The sequence below is a fragment of the Rhinolophus ferrumequinum genome, chromosome 21 (genome assembly GCF_004115265.2).
Source record: "Rhinolophus ferrumequinum isolate MPI-CBG mRhiFer1 chromosome 21, mRhiFer1_v1.p, whole genome shotgun sequence".
Lineage (NCBI taxonomy): Eukaryota > Metazoa > Chordata > Mammalia > Chiroptera > Rhinolophidae > Rhinolophus > Rhinolophus ferrumequinum.
The window spans coordinates 53579433-53594855 of record NC_046304.1 but is presented as its reverse complement, the minus strand read 5'-3'; the positions used below and the strand labels follow the sequence as shown (position 1 = coordinate 53594855).

The window sequence follows — 15423 nt, the reverse complement described above, 5'->3', positions numbered from 1 at the left end:
AGTGAAGGAAAGTAGAATTTGTCAGCCCAAAATATGTCTCTTTGGCATAAGGATTATTTTAGTCTGGTTATTTTTAAGAAAGAGCAGACACAGGGAGGCTCTGAAAACTGAGTAGAAGTTACCCTCTTGTAAAAGACACTACATTTGTGAGGGAATCTCCATGTGTAAGGGAAGGGGTCTCCCTCACTGCACCAGGCCGAGGAAGGTGACCTCATCTCTAGAAACTCTGATCCATGCAGAAGGCAAAGATTGAAATCTGCATAATGACCTTGCCCTTGTGGACGGTGCTTTTCCAGGTTACCCTGTGACTGACTCCCCACCCCTAACATGTTGTCTTCAGCTGAAGACAGTACTTAGGGTGGTGGTTTCAGAGTGAGTCAGTGTTCCTGGGTCTCCCCAGGTGTACAGCAGGCAGGCGTGACTACACTTTGGTTTTTGTTGTTAATCTGTTTTATGGCGATTTACATATTAGACCAGCCGAAGAACCTAAAAGAGCAGAAGGAAACGTTTTCTGCCCCCACAACAGATGCACGTGCATCAAGCCTCAGGGAAAAGCAAGTGAACGTCTGGAGGAAACCTTGGAGCCCTCGCAGCTTCTCAGCTCCGCGGATTGACCTTCTCCTCACACAGCAGCCCCCAGCCCCTCCCCGGACTCCAGCAGGGTCTCGGGCTCCTCATTTTTTTCCATTATAAAAACATCTTCAAGAAAACTTATTGGTGCAAAAGTAATTGTGGTTTTTGCAATCATTTTTAACCTTTTAAACCACAATTACTTTTGCACCAACCTAATAAAAAATGCAGTAAACGAAAGAATACGTTGCCCAGAACTTCACCCTCCCCACCAAATAAACTGCCAGCACTCAAGGTCCCACCTAAAAGTCCCACCTGGATCCCTGGATCCCATGGTGCACCGGCCAGAGCGGTGGGGACTTGGGGTAGGGAGGGGCTCCCGAACCCTGGCCTCTGCTGCCCCCACCGCATTTGACACTGTCGATGAAAATACATCCTGCCTAAGAGAAAGCTTGTAGGAGTTTATTTGAGCCAAACTGACGACAATTGCCAGGAAACAAAATCTCTATGGAATGAGAAAATGCTCTGCAAAATGGTAGTTTGCAGGTTATTTTATACATAGACTCAAAGGAGGAGGGTTACATGAAATCCATTGGTGATAGATTAAGGGGGTGGGAGAAAGCAAAGCAGGGAAATCTCTGGGATTGCATAGAATAAATTGGAGAGACACGTACTTCTTTCACATAGGTGGGTGCAGGACAGTTAACGGTTGACATGGAGATGGTCATCAAGGGACAAGAGTAATACCGAGGGATTCTGTAGTTTCCTGCTCTGGTCCAGAAAAAGGGATTACTGACATTCCAAGGATGTCATCTTAGGTGCAAAGAAACAATAGACAGGCTCACGTAAGGTGAAGACTGACTACGTAGGGAGCTTCAGGCTGAAGACGTGACTTCCCGCCATGGTCCACCTGAGTTATCAATTTTTTTATGTTTCCGCCATCCTGTGTGGCTATTTTCAGTCTCCTGAGCTTGTCAGGTTTAACCTGAGCCCCTTTTCCATCCCCACCTTCAGAACCAGCTCAACATCATCCCGGGCAAAGCCGGCCACCCTCCACCTAGGCCAGGCTGGCCTGGAACTCTCCACACATTCTCCTTGCACGCCTTTATCCAGGGGCCTCCTACTGCGCCCCCAGACCCCGGCGTCCTGGCACATCTGGGCAGCTACACTGCGGCCTATCCAGGCCCCACAGATCTCGGCCCCGCCTGGCGCAGCCTGCAGTAAGTGGGACACCCCAGACCTCCAGGGTGAAAGGAGACGGCCAGCCACAGCTCCAGTCAAGTCCCCAGTAGTATCTTGGTTTCACTTTCTATTCCTGTAAACAGGCACAGCCCAGTGTGAGGAAGCAGAGAAGCCTGGAGGCGGGAAGTGATGTGTTCCTGAGGTCACACACTAAACCCCTGGCCCCTAGGGGTGGAGCATGTGGTGGCCAGGGGCCGGCCAAACCAGACAGGCTCACCTTTCAACACACAGGTGTTCAGCCCGACTGTGCGCCCTGCACGGACTGACCAGGACCCAGCGCCTGCCCCACCCAGAGCAGTGATCACCACAGTGACCCAGCCCCAAGGACAATGTCCCTGCCCATCTCTCACTGTGCTCAAGGGCAGCCCAGAAGCCAGCAGGCCCCAGCAGCTCTCCAAGCCTTCGGCCCTGCTGCCAGGTGACAGTGGTCTGCCGGGATTGTGTGCCGGGGAGTGACCGTGCCCTGCTAAGGCCTGGTGGCCCTGGAGTGGCCTCTGAGCTGGCAGAGGAGGACAGCTGCTGGAGGAGAGCAGGATCTTGCCCCCCCGAACCATGTCTTTTTGCCATGAGGGTTATTTTAGTCCATTACTTTTAAGAAACAAAAGACTCCGGAAGGGCTTTGACCTGCCCCTTCACTGCCTATGAGAATTTTCAGACGGAGGGCCTGGTCCAGGCTGAATAGCGTCACCAGACACATTTACAGAGATGGGGCCGGTTTGGGAAACTGGGGGAGCCGGTGGGGCCTGGAGACCAAAGTCCTGTCTGGGTCCCACTGTCTCTGCATGGCTCAGCAAACATCTGTTTACCAACATGTGCTTTCCATCTTCCTACAAATTGTCATCCTCCCTTTGAAGCCCCAGACCCCACCCCCTTCTCCTTAGCTCAGGGGGGTGCAAAGACCTCAAACTGCCTGATCCTCTCTGGGGCCCCCTGTTCTTACAGAGCCCCCGTATGCATGAAATTAAATTTGGTTTTGTCTCCTGTTAATCTGTTCTGTGTCAATTTGATTATTAGACCAGCTGAAGAACGTAGAAGGGTAGGAGGAGAAAGGCTCCCCTCCCCCACCCTGCCATGGAGGAAAACAGCTCTCCTCCCCCCACTCCCCGTGGCCTCGCTCCCTACCTGCCAGGACAGGCAGCCCTGGAAGGTATGCTGCAAGTGCACCGAGCCTCAACGGCATTTCGTAAGAATGCCACACATCCATGTTCTCAGACAGAGCTTCCTTCGTCCCCGTTCTGGTGGCCTTGGCAGCCCCTGGCACAACCCAAAAAGAGGGGAAGAGGAAAAGAGCTTTCCTGGAGACCCTCTAAGAGAGGTGTTTCCCAAAGGGGCCACTCTCCGGAAGCCCAGACTCAGACGAAGCACCTGGGGTTCCTGTTTGCCCCTCCAAATCTCCTCTCAGCTGCCAGACACGGACCACCCTGGTTTACCTGGTTACAATAATTCATTTTAACTCTTAATGTCCACCCTTAAAACCTTCCTGACCCCCACCCCCCAACTACAGGCCAGTAGCGGCAGAAGCTGGAGCTGTTCGTCCACCCAGGTCAGGTGAGCAGCTCTCCTGAGCAGGTGTAGGGTGCCACCAGCACCCCACTTTTCCTCCCTCCATGGTGAGGTCAGCAAGACTTCAACCACGCCTTTCTCCCAGAACATGGGCTCTGCACCCAGCGGCCTGGATTCCAGCTGTGTGACTGTGGGCAAGTTCCTTCCCCTCTCTGTGCTTCGCTCTTGGCATCTGTAAACTGTGGGTTCACAATAGCTCCTCCCTCAATACTTAGCACAGCACAGGGCACATCGCAGATTTGGTTTCATTTTATTTCCGGGGGCCCCAAAGACTGCTTCCCTCCAATGCCCCCCATCCAGGGAGATGTCTGTGGGGACAGCGCCAGGGGTGTAGTTTCCAGGCTCTTGGCCTCACATGGAAAGGTGCTGGCTCAGGTAGTAAATGGCCATCAACTGTGACTGGATGGCCATCAGCTGTAACCAGTGAGCCACTGGCCACTAACATAACTGCTGTGGCTACAGTAGCAGAAAAATGGGGGGCTAGCAAGAAGATGGTGGCTGGCAAGCGCGGATTGCAGTTAGGATGGCGGGTTGCGGACAGTGTGGCTCCTGCTTCCTGTGTCTCCACCCCAGCTGCCAGCGAGACTACAGTGGTATGACTCCCCTACCTATGGCTCTGTGGGTGTTCCTTTTTGGCCTCACCATGTCCTGCGTTCTTATGTGGGGGGCGGGACCAGAGACCCAGCCTGACACCCTGCATGACAATGTCCTAGTGATTCAGGGCGGAGAGCCCTGGTGTCACGCAGGGTCTCTGGTCCCGCTCCCACTCTCGCTCTCGGTGGGTGGACACAGAACATGGTGAGGCCAAAAAGGAACACCCACGGAGCCATGGATAGGGGGTTCATACCACTACATTCTCGCTGACGGCTGGGTTGGAGACACAGGAAGCAGGAGCCACAGGATCCGCAATCCACCGTCTGCTTCTCTCCCAACCAACCCACTTAACAGTGTAGCCACGGCAATTATATCAGTGGCTAATGGCTCACTGACAACAGCTGATGGCCACCAGCCACAGCTGATGACCATCTAATAACTGAGCCAGCACCTTTCCACGTGAGGCCGAGAGCCTGGAAACTGCTCTCTGGGACTCTGTCCCTACACCTGACTGGTGGGAAGTTCCACCTGGACACCTGGGGCTCAGCCACGCCATGATCTAGTATCCGAACAGCACGGAATCAACGATGGGCGTGGACTCAGCTGACCACCCACTGAGCACGTGGCTCTATGGCTCTCAGGTCCCAGGTGTTCCAAAAGAAAAGATGGAACCCTCAGGTCTGACTCAGCCAGAGCTCCTCCCTGAAGGGTGAGCCGCAAAAGAAAATCAATGAAACAGAAATCAACAACACAAAGCAGCTGCCATGGAGACCAACACAGCATCTGTGAGCACTTTGCATAAACACAGCAGAAATGGGCCGATCGATCGAAGGACCGGCACTTCCACCCCAGCACAAGGTGCATCCTCCGAGTTTAGCCACAGCCCTGAGCGAGGTCTGCTACTGACGGCATTTTCTGACGGCACACATGCACGCACACATTTAGAAAACACACATGGGGTCTCACAGACCTTCTCTGCTTCATTCTGCAATTATTTACCGAGCACCTACTGTGTGCCGGGCACCGTGCAAGGGGCCTGGGATAAAGCAGTGACCAAGAGAGCATAGGTCTCTCCTGAAGCCACAAGACAAACAAACAGGTGGGGGAGGAGGGACAGGTCGCAGTTTTCAGTGGAGTGGTCAGGGTAGGCCTTGAGGGGGTTAGAAACAGCTGAGTGAAGATGGAAGGAGGGGAGGGGGGTTGGGAGAGAGTTGGAGGGCAGGACTTGTGATGAGGCAGGGCTGTGAGGCGTAGAGGAGCGGCTCATGCCGACCCCTCGGAGGACAGGTGTGTTCTAGGCAGAGGGAACAGGGAGTGCAAAGGTCCTGGGGTCAGAGCAGGCTCAGTGTGGTCAGGGAAACACAGAAAGTCCTGTGGGCTGGGGGGAGGGGCTGCGGGAGAGGAGGTCGGTCAGCGGGCACTGGAGGGAGCACTCGTGTAGTAGGATCTTGCAGCTTTTACTCTGAGTGAAGTGGTGGGGGAGGGAAGCAACTCCCTGGCTAGGCTCTCACCGAGCAGCCAGCAGGGTCTTCTGGGGACTGGATGCGGGGCGTGAAGGAAGGGAGAGAGCGGAGGTCAGTGCTGTTAAAACAGGGATTGTAATGGTGGCACTAAATCTTCTATTTGTGAGATTTGGATCTCCGGTGTAATTCAAATGAATAAGTGTAATTTAGCTCGGGGCTTTTTGAAAGCTTTCTCGGGCTGTGCCTGCTGCACGTGTACTATGCAAACCAGTTTCAATGTCTCTGTTTACTTCAGCCCTGTGACGACATGTTTTGCATCTGTATGGGATCCACTCTCCTGGCTCCCCCTTAAATCTACATAACATATACAAAGGTGTGGTAACCAGCTTACCCACACCTTCCCCACCCCAACTACCAGCAGAAGTGATTTACATCCTGGTTAAAAAATATAAAACTTGAGACCAAACACAGACTTGACGCAGTAGTTTGTAGTAGTTTCCAGCAGACTCTGCCCAGCCAACGCTCCTCTTACTTTGATAAATCTTCCTTCTATATTACTACCTGACTCGTGCATTCCTTCACGGCTCACGGCACAGGAGCGAGCAGCCACAACAGGTGCCGGGGCACTGGAAGGATGAGTTAGTTGCCCTGGTCGGGGAGGTGAGGAGCCTGGCGGGGAAGGGGTACAGGTTTGGGGGGGAGATAGGAGGTGGGCTTCAGAAATGGGAAACTGAGCGGGCTGCCAGACACCCAGGTAAGGAGGCCACAGGTGAGGGGGGTTTAGATGACAGGCCCACGGGCAAAAGGATTAACCTGGTGCTGCTAGTGTATGGGCGGTATTTAAAACCACAGAACCAGGTGAGGTCACGAGAGAGCTAGAGAAATGCAGCCTGAGGGAGGAGGTCTGAGGTCTGAGGTCCAATGCCAAGAGAATCAAGGACCCACTGAGTCGGCAGGTGAGGCCTGCCTGACTTCACCACAAGCTCAGACACTGACCGGCCACCCTTCGCCAGGAGGGGACCTGTGCAAATAGTGGGGACCCCTCGCCCACCACTGTGCCTGGGGTGCCACTTCCATGCAGCACCCTCTGAAACCCTCCAGCAAATCTGAGCTTAGCCCACACTTCCTGTCCCCAAGGGGAAAGGGGAACCTCGAATTCTCTCCAAGAAATGAAATTGAAACTTTTTAATAAGTGACAGGTACCTCCAGCAAAAGACCCAACAAAACTGTTCTAAGGAAGGTGCTTCTTCTAGAAAGAGTTCCTTAGCCATAGGAGACCTCACTCTGCCGGCCTGGGCTGTCTGCTGCAGTGGTTTCCGTTTCCGGGAAAGAAGGTAGGACTGGACTGACTGGGCTCCCACCACCCCGATTCAGCCTCCCAGCCCCATCGGTGCCCCCGGCGCCCCCTCAGGCCTTACCTGGTGTGCGTGCCCCAGGGGGTATCTTCTGTCCACACTCGCTGCAGAACTTGGGGGCTTCCTCTCTGGAGACATGCCGGCATGACGGACACTCCATGGCTCCAGGGAGTGGGAGGAGGCTGGCGTGCCCCTGCAGATCTGGAAGCAGAGTCCGGAGGAAACAGCCCACTATATACTACCCTGAGCCACCTGTCATGTGACCACAGCCCTGCTTCAGTTTCATTTTCTGAGAAAGTGAAATTACAGTGGCCCAGGTCTCCCAGCTCAATCGAAACTGAGCGGAGCCCCTCCCCTGGGGCTAAAACTCTGCCTCATCCCCCTCCAACCCTCTCTTGGCCTGTGCCCCGAAGCTCCAGCACCCACTTCCCTTTCTGCTGTCCCTCCCCCTGCATCCCCCACACACCGATGGGCCCTCCCAGCCTCCTGAGCTCTCCATCTCACAGTGACTCTAAAAATGTCCCCACCCGCTGAGACTGGGGGGCCCGGGATGGCTGAGAACTAGAGCGGGGTTGGGGTGGGGTGGGGAGAGTGGTCCCGACAGAGACAGCATGGGCAAAACCCCGAGACCAGACCTGGGATGTAGGTGCCTGCCCACTGCAGGCCCCGGGCAAGGAGCTCAAGGAGCTCAGAGACGAAAGCCCCGGGCTCACAGGTGACACACACATTAGGTGAGGCATGCAGGACGGGGTGCTCTTACAGCACTGCCGAAACGCCGGTGGCCAGTGGCTGAGTCAGAGCCCAGTGCAGGGACCAGCCTGCAGAGGGCAGCACTGGGCTAGCAGGGCCACCAGGCCGAGATTCCCACTAATGGCCAGGGGTCGCTTTGAATCCGGCCCACACTCCCTCCTGTCCTTGACCATCTGGCCCACAGAACACCCTCTGGGCGGGTAGCATCAAACCAAGGTCAGGGTGTGCTTGTCCGCGCCAAGGCCAAGACTCAGCCAAGGAGCTCCTGCCTCCAGGGGCCCCTTAGTGCATCCAGGGTGAGAGTGGAGACCGGTACCCCTGCTCTAAGAGGACAGAGATCCACTGCCCACCTGCCACCCTTTCTGCTGGCTTGGGACCCAAGAACTCGGCCGCAGCAGTGGCCAAGCCAGCTCCTGCGCCAGCTAGGAGGGCACCCAGGGGGCCCTCAGGCTGCACACTGCCTGCTCCCACCCTGCTGCCAGCCCCAGGCAACCCCTCTCACTCGTCTGTGACATGGCTTCCCTTCTGCCACAAATGGCTTAGTCTCCACCAGATGGTGAGCTCCAGGGGGCAGGGCAGCGCCGTTCACCTGTCCTTCCCACCACAGCCCCCTGGGCTGGCGCTCTCTCACTCAAAGACTTTGAATGACTCCCCACAGCCCACGCCTCTCTTTTTCCCTAAGTTACCTTCCTTCTTTCCAAAGCTCAGCTTCCCCACAGACCAGGAAGCTCACAGCAGGACTCAGCAATCCTCACTGAAGTCTCACCTGCACAGGGGCCCTAAGGGCAGAAATTCTGTATTTAATCAGCTTCCTGACTTTTTCCCTTCCCTTTCTTCCCAACCACTGAACCTCACCAAAACTCAAAGCCCATCCTCACAACCACCACCCAGGAAAACCAGGCACTGGAGTAGGTCCAGGGCTGGAGTGGATCTGGGGCTGGTGGCCCCCACCGTCTCTGCACTCCCTCATTCTGCATCCCCTTCATGGCTCTCAAGGCCATCACCTGGACAGGTGCCAACCTGGCTATGAGTCCCTGGAAAGAGGGAAGGACCCTGCGCTCTGGGCTTGCGGTGCTGTGGACAGTGATGCCATTCTCCTAAAAAGTTACTGTGAAATAAAGACATGGCATCTTTTCCAAACAACACTTTTCCGTTGTGGCAGTTAGTGACAGCGAAGGATTCCGAGATGGAGCCCAGGTCTGGCCGTCCCATCTACTATCAGCCGTGCCGAAGACCCTTCCCGGGGTTTAAGCCCACGCCCCACGCTTCCCGGCCCGGGGGTTCCCCGCGCCTGCGGCTGGACCTCCTGAAGTGTCGCTGAGGCCCCCGGAATGAGCGCTGCTCGCGGGCTGGATCTGGAAGCGGCGAAATCGAAACCTGGCGCCGCAGGAAAAGGCGTCCCGGAGGGGACGCCGGCCGGATGCAGCATCCCGACGCAGGCGCCACTCCCCGGCGCAATTCTGGGGACCGTCGCGACCCGGACCCCACCGCGGGGGCCGCTGGCACCGCACCCCTGGGATCCCGACCTGTGGGCCACTCTCGCACCCAGGTGACCCGCACTCATGGGCCCGGCGACCAGACCCCGCAAGACTCCGCATCCGGCCCCGCGCCCCGCCCCGTGGGATTCCGCGCCCAGCCAGCCGACTCGCACCTGCAGTGACCCCCACGACCATGTTGCGCGGGCCCACGCGGTTTCGTTTCTTGGGTCCGGGCCCCGCCCCTCCTCTTGCCTCTCCCCGCGCAGCAGGATCCGCGCGGGCGTGGCCGGAATTCCCCTGAGGGTTGGCGCCCCCCAGTGGACCGGCGCCCGAGGCGGCGCGTCCAGCGGCGGTTCGCTGGGCCGGGCCGTGTCCGCACTGGGTCTCCTCGAGCCGTCCCGTACCGCGGGGCCGAGGCGCGTACTCTTGGTGGCCAGGGTGGTGATGGGCGCGGGTCCCCCAACCCAGTGCCCAGTGCCTTGTACGCCGTCCACGACCTTGCTGAGCCAGCAGCCAGCCGGGAAGTGGCTCTGAAAAGACGAGAAAGGTCACTTAGCCGAGCTTCAGGGCACTTGGGTACAAAGTGGAGGTCAGCAGCCCCATGGCATCAGGGCCTGGTGCGGATTAAGTGACCACAGTGACGATGGCAGTGGAGTCTTGCAGCCCACACTCAGGGCTCCTGGGTCACTGATAACCAAGAGGCCACCCAGGTCTCGGTCTGCATGACCCTGCCCTGCCCCAGGCCTCAGTTCCTTCATCTGTGAGTTCATAAGTAGTCGTCCTGCGTCCTCGGGCTGCTGGCGAATTCAATAATAATGATGATGATGATACAGCAAATGCGGATGTTCCAGGCCCCAAGCAAAGTGCTTGCTGTTTAGTCTTAGTTACTCCTCACTGTCCCTGTCCCCTCCCAGCCAGCACAGCCTGAAGGCACTGGAGGGAAGCCCGGCACCGGCCCATGTGCTGCTGCAAACCACAGGACGAGTCCATTGCTTAAAACGGCGGGGTACCGGCCCCGCCCACCTCTCCGACCCTCTCTTTGCCCACACAGTCCAGTCACACTGTCCTTCCACCGGGACGTGAACAGCAAGCTCCGTCCTTCTTGGGGTTCCCCTCCCATGTGGCAACCCCTTGCAGGATGTCTTCTGGCTGTTCCATCCTAGCATCAATGTCTGAGCCCGGGAAGTGCTTCGGGGGCACTCAGCACGGGTCACCGAACATTACCTGGTGTACGCTGGCAGCCTGCACAGGCACGAACCCCAATGCACCCCCAGCCACCCTACTGCCTAGTCCATCTGGGACCCGGGCCACATCCACCACTGTCCTGTTAGAACCCAGCACTCAAATACACTCCACGATAGGATTCCTCTGTGGGCACAGCAAGTGAAGGGAGAGCCCAAACCGCCACTGCCACCTGGTGGCTTTTGAGGGACACCCACAGAGCTCAGCTGTGTCTAGTGTAGCACAGGCCAAAAACCAGACCCTGTCCAGGCTGAGTGGCACCTCCTGTGTGTGCTCTGAGGGGCAGTGGCAGCTTGTGGAACCTGTCTGTGTAACTGCAGAGCCAGTTCAAACCAGTCCTATCCTGTTTTTAACAAGATCCGAAACCAACATTAACCTCACTTACAAGGAACACTTGGAAACACCATTTGTAACACTTGTGAACACCACTCATGAGGGGCACTTATGAGCCCTTAACTCTTCCCCCCACGGAACCACAGGACCAGAACATGAGAACCTGAGTGCTGGGACCCTTTCAGACGTGAAAGGTCCGCTGTCCAGGAAGACCCGGTGCTGAAACCCCTTAAAATCAAACCCTGGGTCCGGGAGACAGGTTTAAGCCCTGGCTTCTATCTCCTTGCCGGTCGTCCTCACAATAAAAGCTTTCTTCTCTCCAACGCCGATGTCATCGTGTTGGATCCTATGCCTGTCCGGCAGGGAGCCCTCACCCGTGTGCACATCAGAACTCTAGGCCTTTCCCAAAGTAGCAGGGAGTCATTGAGGGGCCAGCAGAGTAGGTAGGCTAACCCGGCCTGTGATTGTAAGATGCGTGTCCAGGCGTGGACGTTAGAGAGGCACCAGGGACACTCAAACAAACACCAGAGAGGAAGCCTATTCAGAGAAGGCGGCCGTGACGTCCTACTTCCTAAGTCCGGTACGTGGAGTGGTCAGCGTGGACATCCTGTTTTGACAGGTGCAGATATGAACCACCAAGTATTCCAAAGAAAGGAGAGGTTGTGGACACTCTACCTCTGGGTGCCAAGAACCTGGTGGTAAGTGGCCCCGTTGACAGGACGGCTAAACCATAAGGATGGTCAGCAACCCAGAGAACCAAGTCAAAACTCATGGGCGCACCAAATAAAGACAAAACAAAGATGTCCTGTATAGTCACGGAGACCTTCCTCCCCTGGTGATAAATGTGTACATTAAAATACGCACATAGTGTTTTAAAATAATTAAAAAATAGTGTAACATATAAATGTAACATATGGTCGGATGTCATTGAAAATAACAAAATATAAGGACAATGGTAGCTGCGGTTTAGGGTGTGGGGCTGAGCCAGGAGCAGGCCGAGCAGACTTGGAGGAGAAGGAGGATGGATCATGGGAGGACAGAAGGAGGGGACAATGACGCCAGAGGACTTGACGCCATCTCTAACTGTCCCTATGAAGATGGTGCTGTGGATGTCGCAGGCTTGAGTCTGGACAGCTCCTCTTGGCCCAGTGTTCTTAAAGGACCTGGTTCCGGAGGAAGGTCGGCCGGGGGCAAGCCTGCCTGGTCCCTATTCCCCGGGTCAGCTGTGTGACATCAGCAAAGGAGCCCTCACCTTCCACCCTGCCAAATCTGGCATGGGATGTCTTCCTGGTCCTGTGGATGTTGTATCATCTGACATTCCCTTGATCTTGTCGTTGCAATCATCAGTGTTCGTAAACTGGATTCTCTGTGGGGCCCCAAACACAGCTCATGGTCCAGCCTGAGTCCTCATCTACATGTCTGAAGAATCCTGCGGTCCCTGCTAGAAGGATGCTCTCAGACACAGGACAAAGCGAGGGGCCAGCAGGGACGCCCACTTAGCAGGGAAGGTCAGTGCAGTGGGAGGCTGAGAACAAGAGGCCCTGTGAGGGAGGCACAGGGCCACTGCCAGGAGGCACGGTTCCATGGCCCGGGCCAGATCGGGGTGCCCAGCCATCTCAGAGCAGGGCTGTGTGACCAGGCAGGAGGCACAAAAGGCTCCCACTTATTCTGAGCCATGTCAACACCCAGAGCCTGGAGTCCCCAGCTACAACTGCACCCACTTGCCAGCCTCCTTCCGAGCTGATCTCGGCTGCAGGTTTCCCCACAGAAGGGCGAGTTTCCCCACAGAAGGGCGATGCGTCTACTGGGACGTGGCAGTTCACGCACTCACGTGGGGACTAGTTTTGGCTGTGGGATTTCTGGGCCCGGGTACTTTTTTTTTATTATTAAGATTTTATTGGGGAACAGTATGTATTTCCAGGACTTTTTTTTTTCAAAGTCAAGTTGTTGTCCTTTCAATCTTAGTTGTGGAGGGTGCCGTTCAACTTCAAGTTGTTGTCCTTTCAGTCTTAGTTGTGTCCGGCGCAGCTCAGCTCCAGTTGCCGTTGCTAGTTGCAGGGGGCGCAGCCCACCATTCCTTGCGGGAGTCGAACCGGCAACCTTGTGGTTGAGAGGACGCACTCCAACCTACTGAGCCATCCGGGAGCTCAGTGGCAGCTCAGCTCAAGGTGCCGTGTTCAATCTTAGTTGCAGGGGGCGGAGCCCACCATCCCGTGCAGGATTCAAGATGTTGAACTGGCAACCTTGTGGTTGAGAGCCCTCTGGCCCATGTGGGAATCGAACCGGCAGCCTTCGGAGTTAGGAGCACGGAGCTCCAACCGCCTGAGCCACCGGGCTGGCCCCCTGGGCCTGGGTATTCTTGACTGCGGATCCTGCTCTCTTGACTCCATGGAGTAAACACTGTCCCAGAGTCAGATGTTCCCAGATTAAAACAATGGGAGCCTAACACGTCCTGTGTGGATGCAGAGTGGGGGCACCCACGTGGGGCTGCTGGCCGGCAGACAGAACAGCTCTTAAAGAAGAACCGTGGTCCCTTCTTATTTAGGCAGGGAGGATGGGCGGAGTGGAGAAGGAAGCATCTGCGTGACCTTGTGGCTCGCGGTGTCCCTGCCCGTGTCTCCATCCTCTCGTCTTATAAGGACACCATGTAGGATTGAGGGGCCCACCCTGATCCCGAATGACCTCATCTGAACTTTAATCATTAAGTTGGTGCAAAAGGAATTGCGGTTTTTGCAATTTTTTTTTTCTGGGGGGGAAGGGGAACAGGACTTTATTGGGGAACAGTGTGTACTTCCAGGTCTGTTTTCCAAGTCAAGTTGTTGTCCTTTCAATCTTAGTTGTGGACGGTGCCGTTCAGCTTCAAGTTATTGTCCTTTCAATCTTAGTTGTGTCGGGCGCAGCTCAGCTCCAGGTCCAGTTGCCGTTGCTAGGTGCAGGGGGCACAGCCCACCATCCCTTGGATGGTGAACCGGCAACCTTGTGGTTGAGAGGATGCGCTCCAACCAACTGAGCCATCCGGGAGCTCAGCGGCAGCTCAACTCAAGGTGCCGTGTTCAATCTTAGTTGCAGGGGGCCGAGCCCACCATCCCTTGCGGGACTTGAGGAATTGAACTGGCAACCTTGTGGTTGAGAGCCCACTGGCCCCTGTGGGAATCGAACCGGCAGCCTTCGGAGTTAGGAGCACGGAGCATGGAGCTCTAACTGCCTGAGCCACCAGGCCGGCCCCGGGTTTTGCAATTTTTAACCTTTTAAACCATAATTCCTTTTGCACCAACCTAATACATCTGCAAAGATCCTATTTCCAAATAAAGTCACGTTCACAGGTACCAGGGTCAAGAACTCAACATGTTTTTAGGGGACGCAACTCAACCCACTATAGGCACCAGCTCCATGGGGAGGCTTGAGTGTCACACACAGATTCATGTGATCTGGAAAAACTCAGGTCTCTCCAGAGAATTAACATTATTATAAACGGGGTCGGGGGAACGGACTCTGAATTCACAAAGGGTGGATGGATGTACACAAAACGTTTTATAAAAATCATCACGCTCGGTCAGAAAGGGGCTTGCTGTTCATTTCCAGGTTAGTGAAGTGAACTAACGGCCCTGTGCCTGGCAGACTTTTGTTTAAAGAAAGAAGCGGTCCCTGCTTCACCCAGCACCAACGGCGAGGTCAGCCAGTAGGGCACGTCCTGCCTCCCCTGCCCACGAGGAGGCCTCTCCGGGCATGGGGCCTGCAGGGACATGGCCACAGGCCAGCAGCTGCCGCCTCACGGCGCTGGTGGCACCCAGGGCACTCACTGGTTCGGGGCAGCTTCAGGCTGCAGGGCGAGCATGACAGAGCAGTCACAGGGCATCCCCGCCCCGTTGCATTCTGGGGCATGGGCGGACCACGCTGCTGACATTGCAGCCAAGTCCCAAGTCCCTCCCCACGCTCCCGGTCTCCTCCATCAGCGTTCTGCTCCACGCAGCTTCCTGCCGGGGCAACGTCCCCGAAGACACGCTTTTGAGTGAAGCCAGACCTTGCGGGTCAGCTGCCTGATGGGTCTCAGATGTTCAGTTCATGCAGGACAGAAGGTGTGGTGAGAAGGGGGACACATACAATGCGAGCAGTTCCCGTTCACAACAGCAGCAACTACACTTCCCCTTCTCCTCCTTTTACCCCGAGCAACACCCCCTTGAGGGTGCGGAACTGGAGCATCAGACAGACAACTGGCCCAGCGTCACCTGTGGGGAAATCAGGACAGCTGGGCTCAAACGTCGCACCTTTCCAAGCTTCTCACAACTCCCTGCCACGTTCCAGTGGAGACACACACGGGCATAAGCTCAGAGAAACGTGTAACTTCCCATGTTAGATTGGAACATTCTACACCTGGGTGGTCGGATACGGCAGCCACCGGACACAGGTGGTACTGAGCTGGTCCGAACTGGGATGTGCTGTGAGTGTACAGTTCACACCAGGTTTCAAAGATTCGGTACCAAAAAATAAAAAATAATGGACAATATCTCATCAGTAAGTTTTATGTAGATTCCATGTGAAAAAGACAGTTCTTGGGGTTCATAGGATGAATGAGTTACGTACGTTAATTTCACTTGTCTCTTCTCACTTTTTCAATCAAGGCTCCTAGAAACAGCTCCCTGGGGCTCCCATGTGTGGCTTGTATCGCCTTTCTGTCAGAAGATTCTGTTCCACATCGTCACCTGTGTAGCCAGGGTTTCGCCAGCTGCTACAACAAGGGCACATTCAGAGCAAGCTTCTGGCCCACGTGACAGTGCCGGCCGGTGTGTAGGGTGCAGGTGTCCGTCCCCCTCCACTCCAGCCGACCCAACTGCC

At 55.7% G+C, this 15423-nt stretch overlaps 1 protein-coding gene across 1 annotated transcript in view; it reads right to left on the bottom strand.

Moving 5' to 3' along the window:
- Positions 1-9243, bottom strand: part of RNF213 (ring finger protein 213) — a 95521-nt gene extending 86278 nt beyond the window's left edge. The window contains exons 1-2 of the mRNA XM_033090172.1: positions 9189-9243; positions 6851-6988 (exon numbers count right to left, since the gene is read on the bottom strand). Of these exons, the coding sequence (XP_032946063.1) occupies positions 6851-6988; positions 9189-9210 (160 nt within the window). The 5' untranslated portion in view covers positions 9211-9243. The remainder of the gene's footprint in view (positions 1-6850; positions 6989-9188) is intronic.
- Positions 9244-15423: the final 6180 nt, after the last annotated feature.